Below are 20,762 nucleotides of genomic sequence, written 5' to 3' on the forward strand. Positions count from 1 at the left end.
CCCCAAAAAAACCTTTGGAATACTTTGGAAGCTTCTCAGACTGTAGCAATGGGCAAATCTTGTCAATATCCATTTCTCTCTCTCATTTTTCGGTTCGACACAGCAAATGGTGCTTTTAAAAAAGTTTCAAGTTTGAATTTCAGTGCAACGTAAGAACATAAGAAGAGCCCGCTGGATCAGGCCAATGGTCTTTTTAGTCCAGTATCCTGTTCTCACAGTGACCAACCAGATGCCCATGAGAGGCCTACAAGCAGAACCTGGGTACAATAGCAGTCCACCTACCTGCAGTTCCTAGCAATTGTGGAGTGGAGGAAGTGACTAGGAGCTGCTGATAGCCGTGTCCTCCATGAATTTATCTAAGCTTCTTCTAAAAGCCATGCATTTTATTTTATTTTATTTTTAAAAAATTCAATTTATTTCTTACACGCCCTTTAGCAGGACAGGTTTCATACAAGTACAGAACAAAGGAAACAGTTCCAACCATAAAACAAAAAAGTGAAGACAATTAGAAGCAGTTTGTTTATAAAAATATTTCTGTACTGCTGTATCGTAGAAATGTGTTCCAGTGGTTTGCAGCAACATAAAAACACAAAGTTCCATATATAAAACAGCTGAAGGCAATGTCATCCTTCAATGACGCAACACAAACGCTTCCATATATTTTTTAAAAAGAAACAGTTTTAAAATATTTCCAGTACAGGTGCAGACTGGGATAAAGATCTCCACTTAAAAGTCTTGGTGACTCCAGCGGGCGTCAACGAGGAACAGAGACGCTACCTGTAAATATTGATCCTGCAAATATGTGGATTTATTTTTTTACTCTAGTGGCTGCAAGCTGCTTCGTAGAGGGATTTTCAATAAAATAAAATCAACAAAGGCAAGGACGAGGGGAAACAATTTACGTCAAGTTCACTGTAAATACACCAGGCATTATTAATGGTGCAAAGCGGAGTATGGAGGAGGGGGGAGGCGGGGAGCAGAGATCAGAGAATTTCCCAAACAGATTGAAGAAAAAAATTAAACAGGGATGCCATGCAAGTAATAAAGAAACCATATAGAAACTTGGCACAGTGTTGTGTTGTGGTTACAGTGTCAGACTTGGAGCTGGAAGACCAGGGTTCAAATCCCCAGACAGGCAGGAAGCTCACTGGGTGGAACTGGGCCAGTCACTGCCTCTCAGCCTAACTTACCTCACAGGGTTGTGGGGATTAAATGGGGAGGAGGAGAACCACGTTGGTCTCCTTGAATTCCTTGGAGAAAAAGATAGGATATAAATGGAATAAGTAATAAATAAAAACAATGAACTTGGAGGAAAAACAAGCTCATGGCACATTTCGCATGGTACATTTATATCCCACTGGTCTTCCATCAAAGAACTCACCGAGTCCCAGTTGGGCTCTTATACAGGCACCGAGCAAACCCAAACCAGCTTGGCTTGTGCAAGCATCTTGAGCACTTCTGCCATGTTCCAGAGGGTAGGATTCAAGTTACCAGAAAGGAGATTCTGACTAAACATCAGGACGTAAGAGCTGTTTTACATTGGAGGTTTTTAAGCAGAGATGGGGTGACCTTCTGTCATGGATGCTCTAGTTGAGATTCCTGCATTGCAGGGGGTTGGACAGAGGACCCTCAGGGTCCCTAGCTTCTGCCAACCTAGTAGTTCAAAAGCATGTCAGCGCAAGTAGATAAATAGGTACCGCTGTGGCGGGAAGGTAAATGGCGTTTCCGTGCGCTCTGGCACTCATCACGGTCTTCCTTGTCCCAGTAGCAATTTAGTCATTCTGGCCACAGGACCTGGAAAGCTGTCTGTGGTCAAACGCTGGCTTCCTCAGCCTGAAAAGCGAGATGAGCACTGTGTTAGAATTCCTGCTCCATGATTGCAGTCATGGGATTTTTGTCTATCACATGACTTGGTATGTTTTGACTCCACAAAGTGGGAAGTGACGGAGACAGGATGTTTGTGTTAATGTGTTCCGTGAAGTGGGACTGTTGTCCTTTGTTCTTTCTCTTTGCCGTCTGATGCTAGAGAGAGAGGGAGCCATGTTGTAGTGCTCTGTGTGTGTTTATATGTAAATAAAGTAGATTAGCCAAAATGCTGAGTTGCTCAGGTCTGTCACGCAAGCTGCAAAGACTCTGCGGATCCCTAAGGGTGCCGATGTCTGTTGGCATTGGTCGCTGTGATATTCAGGCAGAAGAAAGCTTTTGAAGCTCCCAAACGATCGACCAGGAGGGAGGGAACATGCCAGTGTCCTACTTGAGTGTAGGATGAGCTCCTGACACACTGCACCCCATAGTCACCTTTGACTGGGCTTTACCGTCCAGGGGTCCTTCACCTTTACCTTTTTACCAGGGTCCCTTCCAAGTCTACAGTTCTATGATTATACGCCATTGACAAAGCATGCGGTGTGCCTTTACTGTGGAGGCTGGTTCATTAGAGAGAACAGGACACAGCCACCACCAACCTCAATCTGCCCACAGTTAAGTCCCCAACTACCTGTCTTCTTACTTGCATCCAGTAAGTGGTGACACGTCTGTCATTGGCTCTGGCTCCACCTGCTGTCCCCTTCTCTGCTTTACAGCCTATCGGTCCCAATGGGTACCAGCCATAGCTGCATGCTAAAAATAATAATAATAAACATTTTAAAAAATCCAACCCGTGCCATCAAAGTGCTGAACACATAATTAATTTTTACTTCAGCAATTTGATAGATGTTGCTTGATGTTGCTTACCCAAACTCATTATCTGGAAGAACAGCTTGTGCCAGACGAATCAATGTTTAAATTATTGTTGGGTAGGTGGGTTGAATCAGAGAACATCAAAAGGTGTTACAAGAAGCTCGTGGCATGGAGCAGGTCCCTGCTTGCTGGTAATTATTAAGCATGCTCTGTTGTATAACTAAGGCACAAGTTCTTCGCTCTGTTGCAATTTTTGTAAGCAGGCATTAAAAAAAAAAAATTGGCACAAATGTCCCATGTGAATGAATAACAGATTTACTTGGAATGTTCACAGCACAAAATGTTTATTTTGGGGACATAGTTGGGAACATCATCAAAATATGACATGTCATGGAGGGGGTCCACATTGCTTGGAAATTCAGAAATGACCAAGTTGCTAATTTTCATGATTGAAAGGACAAATTCTATAATGAGTCACCCGAAGCCCCTCTTAGCTATGATTGTGCTATGAATCATGGCCATCGATGATGCTTCTAATGGATCACTGAGTCTCAACAACAGCTTCCTAGTTCTTTTAAGTGGTAAGGAGAAATCGAAAGGAGCAAGCAAGCAAAAACAACAAAAACATCTGAAGATGGCAAATCCATTTATAAGGAAACATTTCCTGAAGATTCATATTCTATCACATTCATTCTGCATCTATTCATCACATGATAATCCATGGTAGGGAAGTGTCCTTTTTTCTGGGGGAAAAGTGGGGGAGCTCACCATGAAGTAAGTTAGTTTTTTGCGGGCCCAGTTGCAGTGCCACACCCACACAACCATGGGCAGTGCCTAAATGTAATATGTGATCAATAAACTCAGGCAGACGATGATCTGGATTAGAAATGGTCACAACTTTATGATTACAGATATAGGTGCATTTTTGGCACAGGCATTGAGTATACAGTGGTGCCCCGCAAGACGAATGCCTCGCAAGACGAAAAACTCGCTAGACGAAAGGGTTTTGCGGTTTTTGAGCTGCTTCGCAAGACGAATTTCCCTATGGGCTTGCTTCGCAAGATGAAAACGTATTGAGTTTTTTGCAAGTTTGTTTCCTTTTTCTTAACACCGTTAATACAGTTGCGACTTGACTTCGAGGAGCAACTCATAGAACACGGTGTGGTAGCCTTTTTTGAGGTTTTTGGTGATTTTTGAAGCTTTTCCAAAACTTTTCCGACACCGTGCTTCGCAAGACGAAAAATTTGCTAGACGAAAAAACTCGCGGAACGAATTAATTTCATCTTGCGAGGCACCACTGTATATTCATTCCGTCCGGCCGCCCACTGGCAGACAAATAGTAATAATAATTTCATTTTAAAAAGGTTTAAAAACCCTGTAGGTTGTCAGATCAGATGTTTACTGTTATGTACTGAAGTTCTCACCCTGGGCCACCAGGGGGATACTGTAGATAGTTCAGGTCCACATATGCAAATAAGGGATCGAAAATGACGTTCAGTGATTGGATAGTTACAGAAAGTTGTTACAGTTACGTTGTACTGGAGCTCTATATAAGCAGGCTGGCTGAACCCTTCAGTTCAGTTCTGTTCTGGCCTGTGAATAAACAAGACCTGTTTGAAGAATCGCTGTGTCGTCTGATATGTTCACCCACAACTTAACATTTACCCACCTCATATTTCACCATTCAACAGAGAATTGAAGTCTCCAAAGAAGACCAGAGGACTTAACGTAATATAGCTATTAAGTTATATAAACAGAGCATGGTGCAGTGTCTAGAGTGTCAGACTTAAGACCCAGGAGGCCAGGGTTCAAATCCCCACTCACATACCCTCCAACACTTCTCCGATGAAAATAGGGACGTCCCATTCTATAATGATAATTTTACTATTTATGCCCCACACATCTTATTGGGTTACCCCAGCGATCCTGGGCAGCTCCCAACCTATAGAAAAACATTAAACATTTTTTAAAAAACCAAAAACTTCCCTATACAGGATTGCCTTCAGAAGGCTCAGGGGTTGGATAACTCCAAACCCTCCAACATTTCTCCAATGAAAATAGGGGTATCCTAAGGAAAAGGGGACATTCTGGGATCAAATCAGAAACTGGGACGGCTTCTCTAAATCAGGGACACCCCTGGAAAATAGGCACACCGGGGGTGGGTAGGTCCTGCACTCATCCAGAAAACCCAGTCACTGTAGTAATAATGATGATGATGATGATGATGATGATAATTTATTCTTTATACCTCGCCTATCTGGTTGGGTTTCCCCGGGCACTCTGGGTGGCTCCCAACAGAATATTAAAAACATGATAAAACATCAAACATTAGAAACTTCCCTAAAAACTTCTCTAAGCCTAACAGAACAAAACGGGGGAGGGGGGAGTGTGTGCTTGATAAGCTGGATATAAATGTCTGTATACATACATACATACATACATACATACATACAAACAGACATTCCCACTGCAGTCAGAAGATTCCTCAGACAGTAAGAAACAATCTTCCTGCCTCTCAATTCATCTCTCTCACACACACACTTTCTCTCACATACACAAAGACACACACACTGCCCACTCCAGCAGTCTCTGTCTGCTCTCACTCAAGTGCTTTGCCTCTGCATCGTTGATTATTATTATTATTATTTTTAAAAAAGTCAGTTGGAGGAGGGTAGTAAAGTTGGACTGTTGTATGACTGAGAGAGGTTTTATCCTCTTGCCCCCACTGAGGTCCATTTGGAATTAACTGTCTTTGCCCCCTGTCTGCAGCTTATCATGGGAGGAAAGCTCTCCCCACCTCCACATCTGACACACAAATCTGCAGAGCATCTGCCCAGATTCAACTCTGGTGGTTGAAGGGGTCATTTAGAGCATGGGTAGGTAAACTAAGGTCCGGGGGCCAGATCCGGCCCAATCGCCTTCCCAATCCGGCCCACGGACAGTCCGGAAATCAATGTGTTTTTACATGAGTAGAATGTGCCCTTTTATTTATAATGCATCTCTGGGTTATTTGTGGGGCATAGGAATTCGTTCAGTCCCTCCCGCAAAATATAGTCTGGCCTCCCACAAGGTCTGAGGGACAGTGGACCAGCCCCCTGCTGAAAAAGTTTGCTGACCCATGGTTTACAGAATGGGTAAAAAAACCCCATTTGAGCTGGAAATACATTTGTTCCAGCAGTCTGGATTCATCTGTTCATTTTAAAATAGCCAGTCGTTTCAAGCTAGGAATTGGTCTGAAATGAATAGAATCAAATAAATTTGTGGGCCTATTTCTGGATTATAAACAAGAGCCACCTTGACTGTGCCCCATGAAATAAAATTATTCAAGTCTCGGATAAAAAACGAAGACAGATTCGTCACCCTGGAGTATGCTGTCAGCATCCTTGCGGCTAATTGACGGACAAACGTAGGCAACCATTTCCTAAAACAAAATTATTTAAGATTGCAACATCTGCCAAGGTGAAGAGTGAAGCAACTATCTTCAGGCCAAAACATAACTCTCTCTTTTTCCATGCCCTCTCCTCCTGCTGATTGGGTAATATTCTTAACTGAGTCAGAACGCAGCTTATTTTATGAAGCCCCAAAAGTGCTATATAAGCAGGGACGGATAGTAAACAGGAGCAAAGACTGGGCTTTGGAAACGGAAACGTGCGTAAAGGAGCAACTGGATTCAGAATGAAAACCATCTGCTTTATGCTGCTGTGCCTGGCCGTGGCATATGCAGCGCCAGTCAGTTCACAAGGAAGAGAAGAAGAAAACTTGCGGTTCGTTCAGGTAATGGTGGTTAGGTGATGGGTAGAAACAGTGCTTTTTTCTGGGGGGATGCAGGGGTACGCATACCCCTAAACATTTTGTGAATCTTTGTACTTTTGTCCATTTACTGTATTTATTTCCCCCGATCTGAACTATAAAATGGTGATTTTCTTGAGTCAAAATGAGAGTACCCCTAAACTTTTTTTTTTAGGAAAAAAAAGCACTGGATAGAAATCATTTGTCCATGAATAGCAAGGAGGCTCGAATGAAAAGTGATTGCTGGTTTTGCAGCTTATTGGTTTGGTCTGCATTATTTTGAGAAAGGTGGGCCTCCCCAGAATCCTATGCATTGTGCACTCTGTTGGTCTTTTACGGTGGTCTTTAACAAAATGTTATTCAGAGCAAACCCACTGAAATTAATGAACATGGCCCCATTAATTTTAATATGTCTACTGTAAGTAAAACTTTGTTGTTTATTGTTTAGCGTTATGGATTTACTTTACAATCAACAACAAACTTTATTATGGTCGCAGACCAGCATAAGATACTTTAGAATCTAGACTGCAGAATTATAAGGGATTTTCTGCATTCGTGATTTCTTTTTAGGTATACTGGAACTGAGAATTTTACCTGATCTCACTGCATAGAATTGCTATGTTGCAAAAATGAAATTGACCTTGCTTGCAGTAAAGTCAGGCAATGGCAGGTGGCTTAAGTGGTGGTGAGCTTGGAACAAATATATGCATGTAGATAATTCAAAGGCTGTTTTAACAATCTGTGTGGTTGAGCCGGGAAGAAAATAGCATGTAAAACCTAGCAATGGATAAATAAGTCAGTTTCAGATTTCTCCCAGTGCATTTTTTCCTTTCATTTTTTTCCAGTCTTAAATTCCCCTTCTCCACATTTTTGTAGCAATTGATGACATTTTTAAAAAAAAAAATCATCAAAATTTAACATTTCAGTGTGAATTTCACATACTACAGTACAGTCAAGTCTTGGTTGTTGAACGTAATCCGTTCAACTTCCGAAATGTTTGATAACCGAGGATCAAAGGGCAGTTGGCAATGGAGAAAAAAGAAAGAAAACTCCCCGTAAGCCATTCAGCTTCTGAAAATCATTCGAAAACCAGAGTAGTTACTTCTGGGTTTTCGGCATTTGGGAGCCAAAACGTTCCAAAACAGAAGTGTTTGGGAGCCAAGGTTTGACTGTATACACATCTTTGTATGCAGTTTTGAACAATATGCACATCAATCAATTAGCAGCCAATATTAGAAAGTCACCTGGCATCATGTATGGAACATCAATTTTATATCTGCAGAAGCTGTTTGTTCCTAGCATTTCTTGAAATGGTTTTTATTGTTTCTGTGTTTCATTCTGTGTATCTTGTACACCACACCAGTGGCTTTATGCTATGAAGCAGACTATACATTTGTTAATTAAAAATAAATAAATGTGCACATTTCTCTTTCTCATTTATCAGAAGTACTTGGAAAAATATTACAACTTCACATCAGATGGGCAACCAGTTTTTAGACAGAAAGCCAACAGCCCTTTTGTTAAAAAAATCAAAGAAATGCAAAAATTCATGGGGCTCCAGGTGACGGGCAACCTGGATTCTAATACGCTGGAGGCGATTCAGAAACCCAGGTGTGGAAACCCAGATGTTGGGGATTTTGGCTTCTTTCCGGGACAGCCCAAATGGGAGAAGAAAGACCTGACCTACAGGTAATCTTTCAGCACCAGGTCTTAAGGGTGAAATCCACACATTTTATAGTGATTAACCAAAGCCTGAAATGATAGCCCGCTTCTGTTTTGATTTGTGCTGCCTTCTTTTTCGAAGGATTGTGAACCATACGCCAGATATGGATTCAAACGATGTGTACGAAGAGATTGCGAAAGCGTTTAAAGTGTGGAGCCGGGTTACACCCTTGACATTCAAACGTGTTTCAGCCGGCGATGCAGATATTATGATCAGTTTTGCTGAAAGAGGTAAAAAAAGGGGGCGGGAACAGGTTGAACCATTAAATATATTAAGGGCAACCTAGAAACGCTGGACGGATATGACATCAATAATAATAATAATAATAATTTATACTCTGCCAATCTGGGTGGCTTCCAACAGAATATTAAAAACACGACAGAACATCAAACATTAAAAACTTCCCTAAACAGATGTCTTCTGAAAGTCAGATAGTTGGCCATTCCACAGGGCGGGCGCCACTACTGAGAAGGCCCTCTGCCTGGTTCCCTGCAACCTCACTTCTCGCAGTGAGGGAACAGCCAGAAGGCCCTCGGAGCTGGATCTCAGTGTCCAGGTTGAACAATGGGGGTGGAGACGCTCCTTCAGGTATACTGGGCTGAGAACGTATAGAAAGGAAGCTGCCGTATACTGAGTCTGACCATTGGTCCATCTAGCTCAGTGCTGTCCATACTAACTGGCAGCCGCTCTCCAGGGTTTCAGGAGTTTTCCCCAGCCCTACTGGGAGCTGTCACAGATCGATTCTGGGAGCTTCTGCATGCAAACCAGCTGCTCTATGGCTGAGCTATGGCCCTTCCTCCTAAACCAATTGCTAACAGTACTTCTGGACAACTTGTGATGCCCAAACTGAAGAATCTTCCAGTGTAGCTTTTCTAGCAATTGGACATCAAGTACAACACCTGGTTTTTGCAGTGCTGGGGGGCAGGGAGAAGGCTGGAAAAACGAGATGCCTGGTGCTCCATGGTGCATTAGTGTTATATGATATCTGGTTTCATGGGTTACATGTCGGTTTCTTTATGTATAATTTTTATTACATTTTCTGTTTTACAATTTAGAGTATTCATTTAAACAACCTAAAAATATCAATGACTTCCCTTCTTCTCTTTCCGTGGTTCATTTTAAATAGCATAAATCCCTGCATATTTTATATAAACGAAATCATTCAGTATTCCGTTATTACATCCATCAAAACTTATTTACACTATTGAATTTACCTTAATGCTGCCACAATCCCTCCCATATATTCAATAAACATTTTTCAATCTTCTTTAAACGTATGTTCTTCTTGTTCTCTTATTCTATAAGTTAGGTCCACAAGCTTCACATATGCCATCAGTTTAAGTTGCAATTCTTCTTTAGCTGGGACCTCACTCATTTTCCATTTTTGGGCTAACGCATAGCTGTCAAGTGTCCCTTATTTGGCGGGACAGTCCCTTATCACAGCGCCATGTCCCGCTGCTGTCCCTTACTGATGATGTCCCTTAAATAAGCTACTGAAGGTAATGGGGCCCTTTCTATGTCCAGCTGTCCTTTGTCAACAACAAATTGTTGCTAGTTTTTTGTGTTGAATATATGCTATATGGTAATTTATGGACCTAATAGGTATCTAAAGCCATTTGAACGCAACAAAATATGTATTTTATCAAACTAATTGTTGATCCCTTATTTTGGCTGCTGATCCCTTATTTTTGAGGTTGCTGGTCCCTTATTTTCAAATCTGTAAGTTGACAGCTATGGGCTAACGAAACACGGGCCGCAGTAGTGACATACATAAATAACCTTTTTTGACATGTTTACTAGCACGCTAGAAATAGTTACAGCATATTTCACACATTCTTGTTTTGTAAAAACTTGCTTCATGTTTTGTGAAGCTTCAGCAGCATTTTATGAAGGAAGGGGAGAAAGCAAGGCTAGGTGTTATCAGTGTGTTGATGGTGTTGCAATTGGAAACTCTGGGATGAAGGCACAATTGCTGAGTAATAACTAAGTGCAGCTCAGCAACTATGGCCAGCAAATGGGCAACCAACTGTTTCTTCTTGCGTACTTAGAACATGGCGATTTCAATCCCTTTGATGGTCCTGGCGGGACTGTTGCCCACGCCTATGCTCCCAGCAGAGGTATTGGAGGAGATGCTCATTTTGACGAGGACGAAAAGTGGACCAACGGCTTGGAAGGTAATTCTAAAGAATGGAAAACAAACAAAACCACACAGATTTGCCATGTCGTATTGGAGATCTAGTGTGATATCCCTATCTCCAGTTGCAAACACAAAAGTATGCACATACTTCTAGAGGGGGAATTACGTGGTGTCAGCTGACTCAGACATGTTCATTTGCTCCTAAGTAAGTTCATAAAGGAGAGAGAGTCCGCTGGCTTATTTTCAAATCTCTGTGCACCAAACAAGGTGCAGAAGGCAGGCAATCAGTCAGCCTCTATGCTGTATACAGTGTGCTTATAGATACCTCTGTGGTTTGCATGGGGACGGGGGATTTTTATCACATCTTACTTTTGCCATCTGCTTGCAGAAATGCAAATTTACTATAGTGAACAATATTCAAATCTGTATTTCCCCGAGAGCTCTCAGTTGTTATAAGATACCTTCTGAGCAACACTGGGAAACAGAGTTTGCTTAGACAGATGATAACTGTTAGAGGGTTGTTGTTTTTTTTTAAAAAAGCAACTGTGTTTATTATTTTAACATTTTAATCTACAGAGGAGTGTTGATTGCTGCAGTAGGTGCTGTTGCTACCAGATTCCCATAGGAACCCGATTGGCTACTGTGAGATCAGGATTCTGGATCATGATGGGCCTTTGGCCTGATGCAGCAGGACTTTCCTAATGTTAAACCTTGGAGATGCAAATCTGTGACGTGATGCGTTTCTCTTCTGCCTTTCAGGTTCCAACCTGTTTTTTGTTGCTGCTCATGAATTTGGCCATTCGCTTGGGCTCTACCATTCCCAGGACCCCCAAGCCGTGATGTTCCCAGTGTATAGCTACACCCAGCTCACTCAAGAAGTTCTCTCTCAGGACGATATCAAAGGCATTCAGTTCCTCTATGGTAATTTATGTTCAGTTTTATTAAATAATCAAGGGATTTGTAATACCTTTTTTGAAAGGCCACAGGATGATTGACAACGTAATAACCTTAAAACACACACACACAAACTTCAAGCCATTATTTGAGTACAACTAGTAAAAGCATCATCATCAAACTATTCATAAATTACGAATCACAGTTCCCTTCACTCAGCCTGCTGGAAAAGGTTCGTCTTTACATGTTTCCTAACAGAAAACAATTATATGACTAGGTGTACCTCACTGGGGTGCAAGCATCACACACACACACACACACACTCAGGGCTGTGCCCTGCTCACTTCATGCATGAACCCCATATATCCCTTTCCCCACCCTTTATACCTCACCAACTCCACCACCATAACCCTGTGGTTTGTATGGAAGACTTGTGTCTCCATCCTCTGGTCCCCTCCTTCTCACCTTGCCTGAGCCTGCTGGTCCATCTTCTAGAACTCTCCTCCCCTTCTCTCTTTGGCTGGGCTGCCTGCCCACCCACTGGCCCAGCAGCTCAACATGCTGTAGTTCTCGGTGCCACCTGTCTGTGGCTAAGCGAACTGCAACGTGACAGCATCCTTACAATTTCATATACGAGAGAGAGAGAATCTAAAATAGTGTAACATCTGGGAAATGAAAGTTGACTGATGTTTATGTTAGTCTATGTAAAAGCCATTCCTTAATGATATGTTACAAAGAAATACATTCTTCTTGGTCCTGCTTGTCAAAAACTTTGTTTACACATGCTCTGTGTAAATTAATGTCAACATATAATTAAGGAAGTGTTCTTTGTACAAATGTTTAAGTATTCTTATATTCAGAAAAAGAAGGCTGTGCTCTACTAATTTCAGACTATTCAATATCTTTAAGGATCAACAACTAACCCACCTGAGGAGGACCCAGTGGAAGACGACATACCAAGAGCACCTGCCAGGCCAACCCAACCTGCAATACCAACTGCCTGTGATCCTCATTTGACGTTTGATGCTGTCACTAACTTTCGGGGAGAAATGTTGTTTTTTAAAGACAAGTAAGACAGTAATCTTTAAGCCCCCCCCCTACCATCCAAACAAAGTAAGCTGTGCCCAAGTCCCATAGAACTGAATGGGGCTTAGGGCAGCCATAATGAACTTGGCCCATTCATTACAATCAGATCTAAACACAGATTTGTTGAGTTGGAAGGGTCATCTAGTCGAACTCCCTGCAATGCATGACTCATAGTTCAGTCCTAGCCATGTCTCTCAGAAGTAAGTCAATGTGGCTCACTCCCAGATTAGTGTTATTAGGAGTGCAGCCTAACAGTACAATCGTATACATGTCTACTCAGAAGTAATTTCAATGGGACTTACTCCCTGGTAACTGGGTTCTTCTATCACACACACAAACCCCTTTCCTTTTCCTTTCCTCTCTTTAAGCCCCTCTCCTCACTTACCAGGAAAAAGCTGCCATTATCATCATGCTGTCTAGATGGTACAAGTACAAAATTAGCGTGTCCCCAGACACATTATATCAAATAAATGTATATGTTTCTTACAGGTATTTCTGGCGAAAGCATCCCCGTTATGCACAGCTTGACTTTAGTTTAATTTCCACATTCTGGCCATTTTTAACATCTGGAGTTGATGCAGTTTTTGAAAATAGTGATAAAGATGTGGCGTTTCTTTTTAAAGGTAAGGATGCAGAAAATAATGATGATTCTGTTACACTTTTGCTATTTAGAGCTTTCAGCCCAGACCACTGTAAGCAGATGAAAACATTAGCAGGATTTTAATTGCACTTGTAATGTAAAAAAAATAATACAATGGATAATATGGATAGATATAAAACATAGACTATGATATAATACACAGTTGAAAACGTTGACATTAGGACCCACTGAGGGGATGGGGGGGGGGAGTCACGAGATTCAGAGAAATCTCTGTATATGTAAATCTATTTGGTTTTGTTATTTGAAAAATCAAATAAAAACGATTGTAGAGCTTTCAGCCCACTCCATCTTGACGATCGCAGATAATGGCAAAATGAAGATTGGCAAGCAAGTGGCGCTACATTGATGGCATGCGCTTGCTGTAGCGATAGCATTATCGTGCCTGTTTCCACCCTTGATCTGGTGGCCGGATGCAAAAAAGAGGACAGTGTTTCAGTCCCTTTAAAAGTTGTAGCTTTAACAAGAAGGGTCATAGCTCAATGGTAGAGCAATCCCTTAGTTGGGCTGGGAGAAAACCCTGTCGGAACTCCTGGGCAGACAAGAGCCAGGCCGTGTAGACAACTTTAAGGTCTATAGACCAAGTCTGACCCAGAATCTCCCTCTGGTCCTAATTCGGGGCCGGATTTAGGTTTGATGAGGCCCTAAGCTAAGGGGGCCCTTTATATGTCCAGCTGTCCTTTGTCAACAACAAATTGTCGCTGTTTTTTGTGTTGAATATATGCTAGATGGTAATTTATGGTACCATTGTATATAGAAACAAGCAAACCAGTGATATTTTAGGGAGCAGACTAGCAGGCGGGGTCCATTATTTACATCATAGGAGCCTACACAACACAAAACACTGTTGTTGTATGTAGGTTTTATTTTATTTGTTTTTTTTTATCTTATATTTTGGAAATGTACATCCAGGTTTTTTCCTTTAATTTTTTTTGGGGGGCCCAAGAGAGTGGGACCCTAAACTATAGCTTGTTTAGTTTATACATGAATCCAGCACTGTATAGACGAAGTCTGACTCAGAATCTCCCTCCGGTCCTAATTACTTTTTCTACACAACTACTAAAGGTATGGGAGCCTTGTCTCCTTTGGCATCCAACCCCCTTATTTCTTCCACATATGTAAGTGGTATGAGCAATATCAGAGGGGTGCAGGGGTGGGTACTAATGCAGTCTCCCCCCAATCTGCCCACCCCATTGCAGTTATTGGAAGGGAAGGCACATCCCTCTCATGCACTGTCCCCCACCCTAAAAATCACTTTGCACCTCCTGTGCTGTCCCCAGCGTTGTTTTTCTTCTATTGCCGTCACTGAGAAGCGTTGTCTAAAATATGTTCCCCCACCTGCTTCATCTCAGGCAACCAATTTTGGGCCGTGAAAGGAGACTCCAGGCTTCCTGGCTACCCCAAGCGCATCCATACCTTAGGCTTCCCAAAAGACGTCAAGAAAATCGATGCAGCATTTTACAATAGCAATGAAAGAACGACATACTATTTTTCATCTGACAGATACTGGAGGTAAGAAATCGTGTCAGATGCAATTGGTAAATACTCGTCTCTGGCTTGAAAAGAGCTCCAGAAGAACCACAGAATCAAGCATGTTAGATGACAGATGATAGATAGATAGATAGATAGATAGATAGATAGATAGATAGATAGACAGACAGATGATAGCTAGCTAGATAGATAGACAGATGATAGATAGATAGATGATAGATGATAGATGATAGATAGATAGATAGATAGATAGATAGATGATAGATAGATAGATAGATAGATAGATAGATAGATAGATAGATAGATAGATAGAGATGATAGATTCAAATATATAGCTCTGTTTTAGATAATAGATAGATAGATAGATAGATAGATAGATGATAGATAGATAGATAGATAATAGATAGATGATAGATAGATAGATAGATAGATAGATAGATAGATAGATGATAGATAGATAGATGATAGATATAATAATAATAATAATAATAATAATAATAATAATAATAGTAATAATTTATTATTTATACCCCGCCCATCTGGCTGGGCGTCCCCAGCCACTCTGGGCGGCTTCCATAAAAACTAAAAATACAGTAAAATAGATAGATAGATAGATAGATAGATAGATAGATAGATAGAAAGATAGATAGATAGATAGATAGATAGATAGATAGATAGATAGATAGATGATAGATAGATGATAGATAGATAGATAGATAGATAGATAGATAGATAGATAGATAGATGATAGATAGATAGATGATAGATAGATAGATAGATAGATAGATAGATAGATAGATAGAGATGATAGATTCAAATATATAGCTGTGTTTTATTGTTCAAGTCCCATTCATTTTGGGAAGATTGACAGAATTGAATGTTCCCCACGGAGTGTCCCCAGGATTAAGTTCCACACATTTATTTGAGCTGGTTTAGCCCCTTGGGGTGCCTTCATGAGCTATGGCCTGCGGAGGAAGTAGCATTGAATGAGACCCACCCACAAATACAGAGAGTGCTTTCTAGCAGTGATTTGCATGAGTGTGGCAGCCAGAAATCACATGACTTCTTCCCACGTGGCTGTAGGAAGGAGCAGTTCTAAGATGGGTGGGTTTTTTTGGATTCAGGGATTTACAAATCCCCTCCCCCCCCCAACAAAAAGCATTGTTATCTCAAATAGTGCTTTGTTCGTGTACAAATGCCTTCCTTATTATTATTATATTTTTTTACTCAGATACAATGAAGCTAGCCAAACCATAGACAAGAAACCCACAAAAATAAGAGACGGCATCCCAGGTGTTAATGGGAAGGTTGATGCTGCCTTTCAGCATAATGGTAAGTGGCCTCTGTCATGAGGACATATGAAGTGATTCCAGCCTGGTGTGAACCTTGTGATGTGTACAAACACGAAATTCCCATGGTCTGGGTCAAAGTACCCATATTTTATTATTCATTTTTTAAAAGGGGGCAACTCCATCCAGGCGTGTAGGAAGCTGATTCAATGGTATATCCATTGCATCTGGGCAACCCAGTCAGATGGGTGGGGTACAAATAGATTAATTAACTCTGGGTGGCTTCCAACAGGACATTAAAAACACAGTAAAAGATCAAACATCAACAACTTTCCTAAACAGGTCTGCCTTCAGATGTCTTCTAAAAGCCAGATAGTTGTTTATTTCTTTGACATCTGGTGGGAGGGCGTTCCACAGGGCGGGCGCCACTATCGAGAAGGCCCTCTGCCTGGTTCCCTGTGACTTCGCTTTTCGCAGTGAGGGAACCGCTAGAAGGCCCTCAGTGCTGGACCTGAGTGTCTGGGCTGAACAATGGGGGTGGAGACGCTCCTTCAGGTATACTGGGCCAAGGCTGTTTAGGGCTTTAAAGGTTAGCACCAACACTTTGAATTGTGCTGGAAACATACTGGGAGCCAATGTATTATTATTATTATTATTATTATTATTATTATTATTATTATTAAGCTAAATGTTCTTCACTCTCCCTGCTCTGTCTATATCCAAATCCAGAAGTTCCAAACCACTTATGGTTGTCTCTGTACCCCCTTTATCTGATTTTGATGGGTACCGCATTCCCAAGAGATACTGTGACATTAAACACAATTAAAATTGAAACATCCCTGACCCTGATGGCCAGTCAAGTTTCCCATAACTCAAAAGTGGAGTATCTGTCTTACATGCAAAAGATCCCAGGTCCAGAGGTTCATTCCCCAGCATAGGATTGGAAAAAACTCCTACTGAGCTGGATGGACCAAAGTTCTGACTCAGTATAAGGCAACTTCCTCTGTTCCCAACAAACCATAGAATAGGCCCATAGTTGCTAATCAAGGTCTAAAGGGCACCATAATAATGAGTAACTCCCAAGGCTGGATCTTCAAAATACATGTATGAAATTTTAATACTTATCTAGATCATGATGTGACGTTTGCTGTGCATATAGTTGCAGCTTTAATTATGCCCCTTTCCACGAGATTAGCAGTGAAATATAAATGTTGTGCCTATAAGACAGTGCTTATCGATGACCATTGCGTGTCGAGGTCCCCAAGCCACCCTCCAATAACTCACACATCACACATCAATTTTGGTTTGGGTTTTTGGCACTATTTTGGCCATAACTTTATTTAAATACATCCAAGTGAGTGGTTGCTTAGGCATTGGTTCCGACTATCTGTCCTTGCCCGGGGGCCAGGACTGACTTCTGGATTCCAGCGGAAGCCAGTCAGGGAAACAAATTTTGGGGAGAAAATGAAGCTGGGCCTCAGTCCCTCACTTCTCACCCTCATGCTCCTGGTGGCTTGCATGACCCAAGTCCGATGTCGGGGACAAGGACGAAAAGAATGGCAAGCCCCTGGATTCCTTTAACGGAATTCCCTTTCCGCACCACCATTGGAGGGGTAGGCACTTACCCCTCCACCAACCAATTTGAACCAATGCCTAACCGCCAACCTTACAAGTTGTGATGATTTGCTACGCAGTAGGCAAAACCAAATGGCACCAGCCAATCAGCCAGATGGACAAATTCCTACCAGGCCCCTGCCTCAAAGCAGACGACCCCATGACAGGCATAGCAAGGTCAAGCGAACAACCCCCCCCCCCCAATACAGGGAGGGTGGGCGGGTGATCCGGTGCAAGCAGCCAAGAGAACACTCAAAGTTGGGCGACCAGTATTTCAAACCTCTGACCCCTCCTTCAAAATTCGCAACAAGCAGATCTCCCCAGTGACCCAATTAACCAACTCACTGCTGGGTCCCTCTACAAATCCGCCCAGCAACAATGGGGTGGCTTGTATCCCCCACTGCAACACACGCTCTCTGCTAGGGAAAACATGTCTTGTCTTCCAGGAGGCTGCTGAGAGCTGTCGCCCAGTGCTATGCAGACGTAGCAGTTAGTTTGACAGCAAACAGGGTCAATAGCAGGAAATTATCCCTTTCGCATTCACCATCTCTCCACCCCCATGAAGCCAATGTCCCAGCCATTGCCTTTTGCACTAGCCAAAGTTTCCCAATACCTCAGCATGTTTTTCTTTTCATATTTCCTTGCTGCATGTAACTTATAGTAACTTGACTCTGTTTCGTTTTATAGGATTCTTTTACCTCTTCAGCGGAACAAATCAACATGAGTTTGACCCTAATAGCAAGAGAGTTACTCGGATCACAAGGGCAAACAGCTGGTTTCCATGCAGAGGTTAAACCACTGACGATACAGAAAACAACTGTTCAGAAATAACCATATCAACACTGGTCCACTGAAACTGGTTGTATGTTTATAACGCATACAAAAGGCAGCTACTTTTTATGACTACATGTGCAGGAGATCCAAACAGATGCAACCAGAGCTGTCCTTGAAATTTCAAACTTGGAAGCTGGCATACCAGTTAACCTGACCTCCATTATCTATATTCTGGTTACTTCCAAGTGGTTTAGACTACTGTAAAGTGCTTTGTGTGGGGCTGCCTTTGAAGTTTAGAAACTGCAGTTAGTACAGGACCCAGATGCCATATTACTAACTCGCGAATGTGTGTTAAGGTCATATTATATCTGTATTGGGCCAATTGCACTGGCTTCCAGACTCCCAGTGCTGAAATGTATATCAGCACTGTCTTTTCTGTATTTTTGTGATGACCAGTGTTTTTTAGCAGATAAACTTGACTGACTGACTTTCACCAATGTTAAGTGCCACTTTTTGACGACTGCAGCATAAATGTTCAGTTTGTGAACTTTGTGCCTGACACTTGCATAATATTCTCATCTTTTTTTATTCCATATGTTGACCGCTGGCATTCACATATACACATATATAACCTTCACCACCTTGGCCTAAATGACAGCTGGCTGCAGCTGATGGGAGTTGTGGTCCAAAAAATCTGGGTTGATGAAGGCTGATCTATACTAATAGCAATTTCAGTTCTCTACATAGCCAGAACAGTACCATCCATGCAGCAGAATGGTGAGGTTTTAAACAAGTTAGAGTTAACCAACTTGGAGATCCTTGGATGGGGAGCAGTCTGTACATTAGTTGAGCTACTAAATAAAAGCAATAAACCCAAAGTTCTGCAAAAGGACAAAAAAGTTTTAAGGGGGAAAGTTGAAGGGGAGAGAAACCCCCTAAACGAAGACTGAGCAAATTCAGTAGCCACAAAATGGGGGAAATGGAAATCTGGGTTGAGATGGGAAACAGTTGCAATCCATACTGCAACATTTTGTTGCAGGCCCCATTTCTTTGTTTATCAGTGGACATGTGGTTTTAGCCCAGCAGTTTGTATGTACTTGTTTCTCACATGATGTTTGATAATTCATGAATAAAGTATTTTTTTGTTTCCACATATGCGGGCTACGTTTTTGTTGCTGTTCTACAACATGGCCATTTTTGCATATATTTCAGAGTCTATCAAAACAACTGAATATGTTACCCTAAAGAGCTGGGGCCTCACGGGATGTTTAAACTTCCATCCACTCAAAGCATTAAAAAGCATGAGTTATTTTCAGACACATAGATTATGAAAACCAGAAGGAACCACTAAGGCCATCTGGTGTGATGTTCTTTTTAACATAGTCATAACATTTTGCCCACTGTTTCCTGCAGTGAATAGAGATTAGTGTTTTTCCCCCCAAATTATTTCAGGCCCAATAAACTTGGGTGGAAAGCTAGGACATATAATGTAGAAAGGTGTCCTAACTTCAGCTGACAATTTCAAGTGAGATGAAATGACCACTTCCGCAGTAGAAGTAATCCAGTAAATAATTTTTCTTCCTTAGTAAGCAATGTTTAATACCAACATACTGCCAGAGTCACAAAACATTATACCAAGCAGAACTTTCCATTCGTCAGTTGTGTTTGTTTGTGCTGAGAATTAAATGCACATGCTATTACAGGCTTGGTTCCCTTCTTAATCTCACTTACTGGGAAAATGAATATATAACCGTCATAAGGAATCCTGGGAACTGTAGTTTGTTAAGGGTACTGGGAATTGTAACTCTGCACAGTCAGCACCCTTAACGAACTACAGCTCCCATGATTATTTGGGAGAATTCATGACTATAATAGCAGTCTAGTTTTAAATGTATTGTGTCAGAAATAAATTGAATCGTATTATGTTCCCCATTGCTATGTCCCATCATTTCTCATGAGAGAAAGAGAAAATTTGTGGTTTACAAAAAAGCTATTTCACTATATGCTTCGACAGTTTCTCAGAGCAGCTTTTGATGAGAAGATTACCGTATTTTTTGCACCATAACACTCACTTTTTTCCTCCTAGAAAGTAAGGGGAAATGTCTGTGCGTGTTATGGAGGGAATGCCTACGGATGGCGGGGGGATCTGCTGCAGTCATGAGCAGAGGATCCATTGTTCCCCTTCCTTCCCACCTCCGTGGCTCGCTTTGAGACAGCAAAGCGGGAGAGGAGAGGAGCCTTCTCATCTTGTACCCCTCTTCTGCATTATGAATAGCATCCTTCTCCACACACCCCATGCGTGTTCCTTGTCCCTTGAGTGCTTTTCCTTCCCTCCCCACTTAAAACGTGGTTACAAAGCATGGATCCACATGGATCCTCAGGATTTTTGCACTGGGCTACCCCAAATTCACCGTCAGATCACATGTCTGTGGCCACAGCATGAACCACAAAAATCATACACCCACTGTTTCGTTTAGAATATTTTTTTTCTTCTTTTCCTCCTCTAAAAACTATGTGCGTGTTATGGTCGGGTGCGTGTTATAGAGTGAAAAATACGGTATTTCCTCAAAGTCTCAAGAACAGATTGCGTTCTGTCATTTCTCTGATTCACATAGCTGTGAAGTGGGTTAA

The 20,762-nt window shown here is 41.8% G+C and overlaps 1 protein-coding gene across 1 annotated transcript; it reads left to right on the top strand.

Moving 5' to 3' along the window:
* Positions 1 to 6,236: 6,236 nt before the first annotated feature.
* LOC310705207 (stromelysin-1-like) lies at positions 6,237 to 20,063 on the top strand. Its single transcript, XM_083499768.1, has 10 exons — positions 6,237 to 6,450; positions 7,910 to 8,154; positions 8,270 to 8,418; positions 10,237 to 10,362; positions 11,085 to 11,246; positions 12,129 to 12,288; positions 12,795 to 12,928; positions 14,316 to 14,475; positions 15,686 to 15,786; positions 18,045 to 20,063. Exons 1-10 carry the CDS (start codon positions 6,352 to 6,354, stop codon positions 18,149 to 18,151), a joined length of 1,443 nt encoding a protein of 480 aa, XP_083355894.1. The 5' UTR covers positions 6,237 to 6,351; the 3' UTR covers positions 18,152 to 20,063.
* The last annotated feature ends 699 nt before the right edge of the window (positions 20,064 to 20,762 follow it).

The sequence above is a fragment of the Podarcis liolepis genome (assembly GCF_965112155.1).
Source record: "Podarcis liolepis genome assembly, chromosome: 4".
Taxonomy (NCBI): domain Eukaryota; kingdom Metazoa; phylum Chordata; class Lepidosauria; order Squamata; family Lacertidae; genus Podarcis; species Podarcis liolepis.

Excerpts from the sequence above, each read along its gene's own strand:
- LOC310705207 (XM_083499768.1), top strand. The coding sequence starts at position 6,352 with ATGAAAACCATCTGCTTTATGCTGCTGTGCCTGGCCGTGGCATATGCA. Across the intron at positions 12,289-12,794 it reads ATGTTGTTTTTTAAAGACAA|GTATTTCTGGCGAAAGCATC; the intron begins GTAAGACAGTAA and ends TGTTTCTTACAG. Across the intron at positions 14,476-15,685 it reads TCATCTGACAGATACTGGAG|ATACAATGAAGCTAGCCAAA; the intron begins GTAAGAAATCGT and ends TTTTTTACTCAG.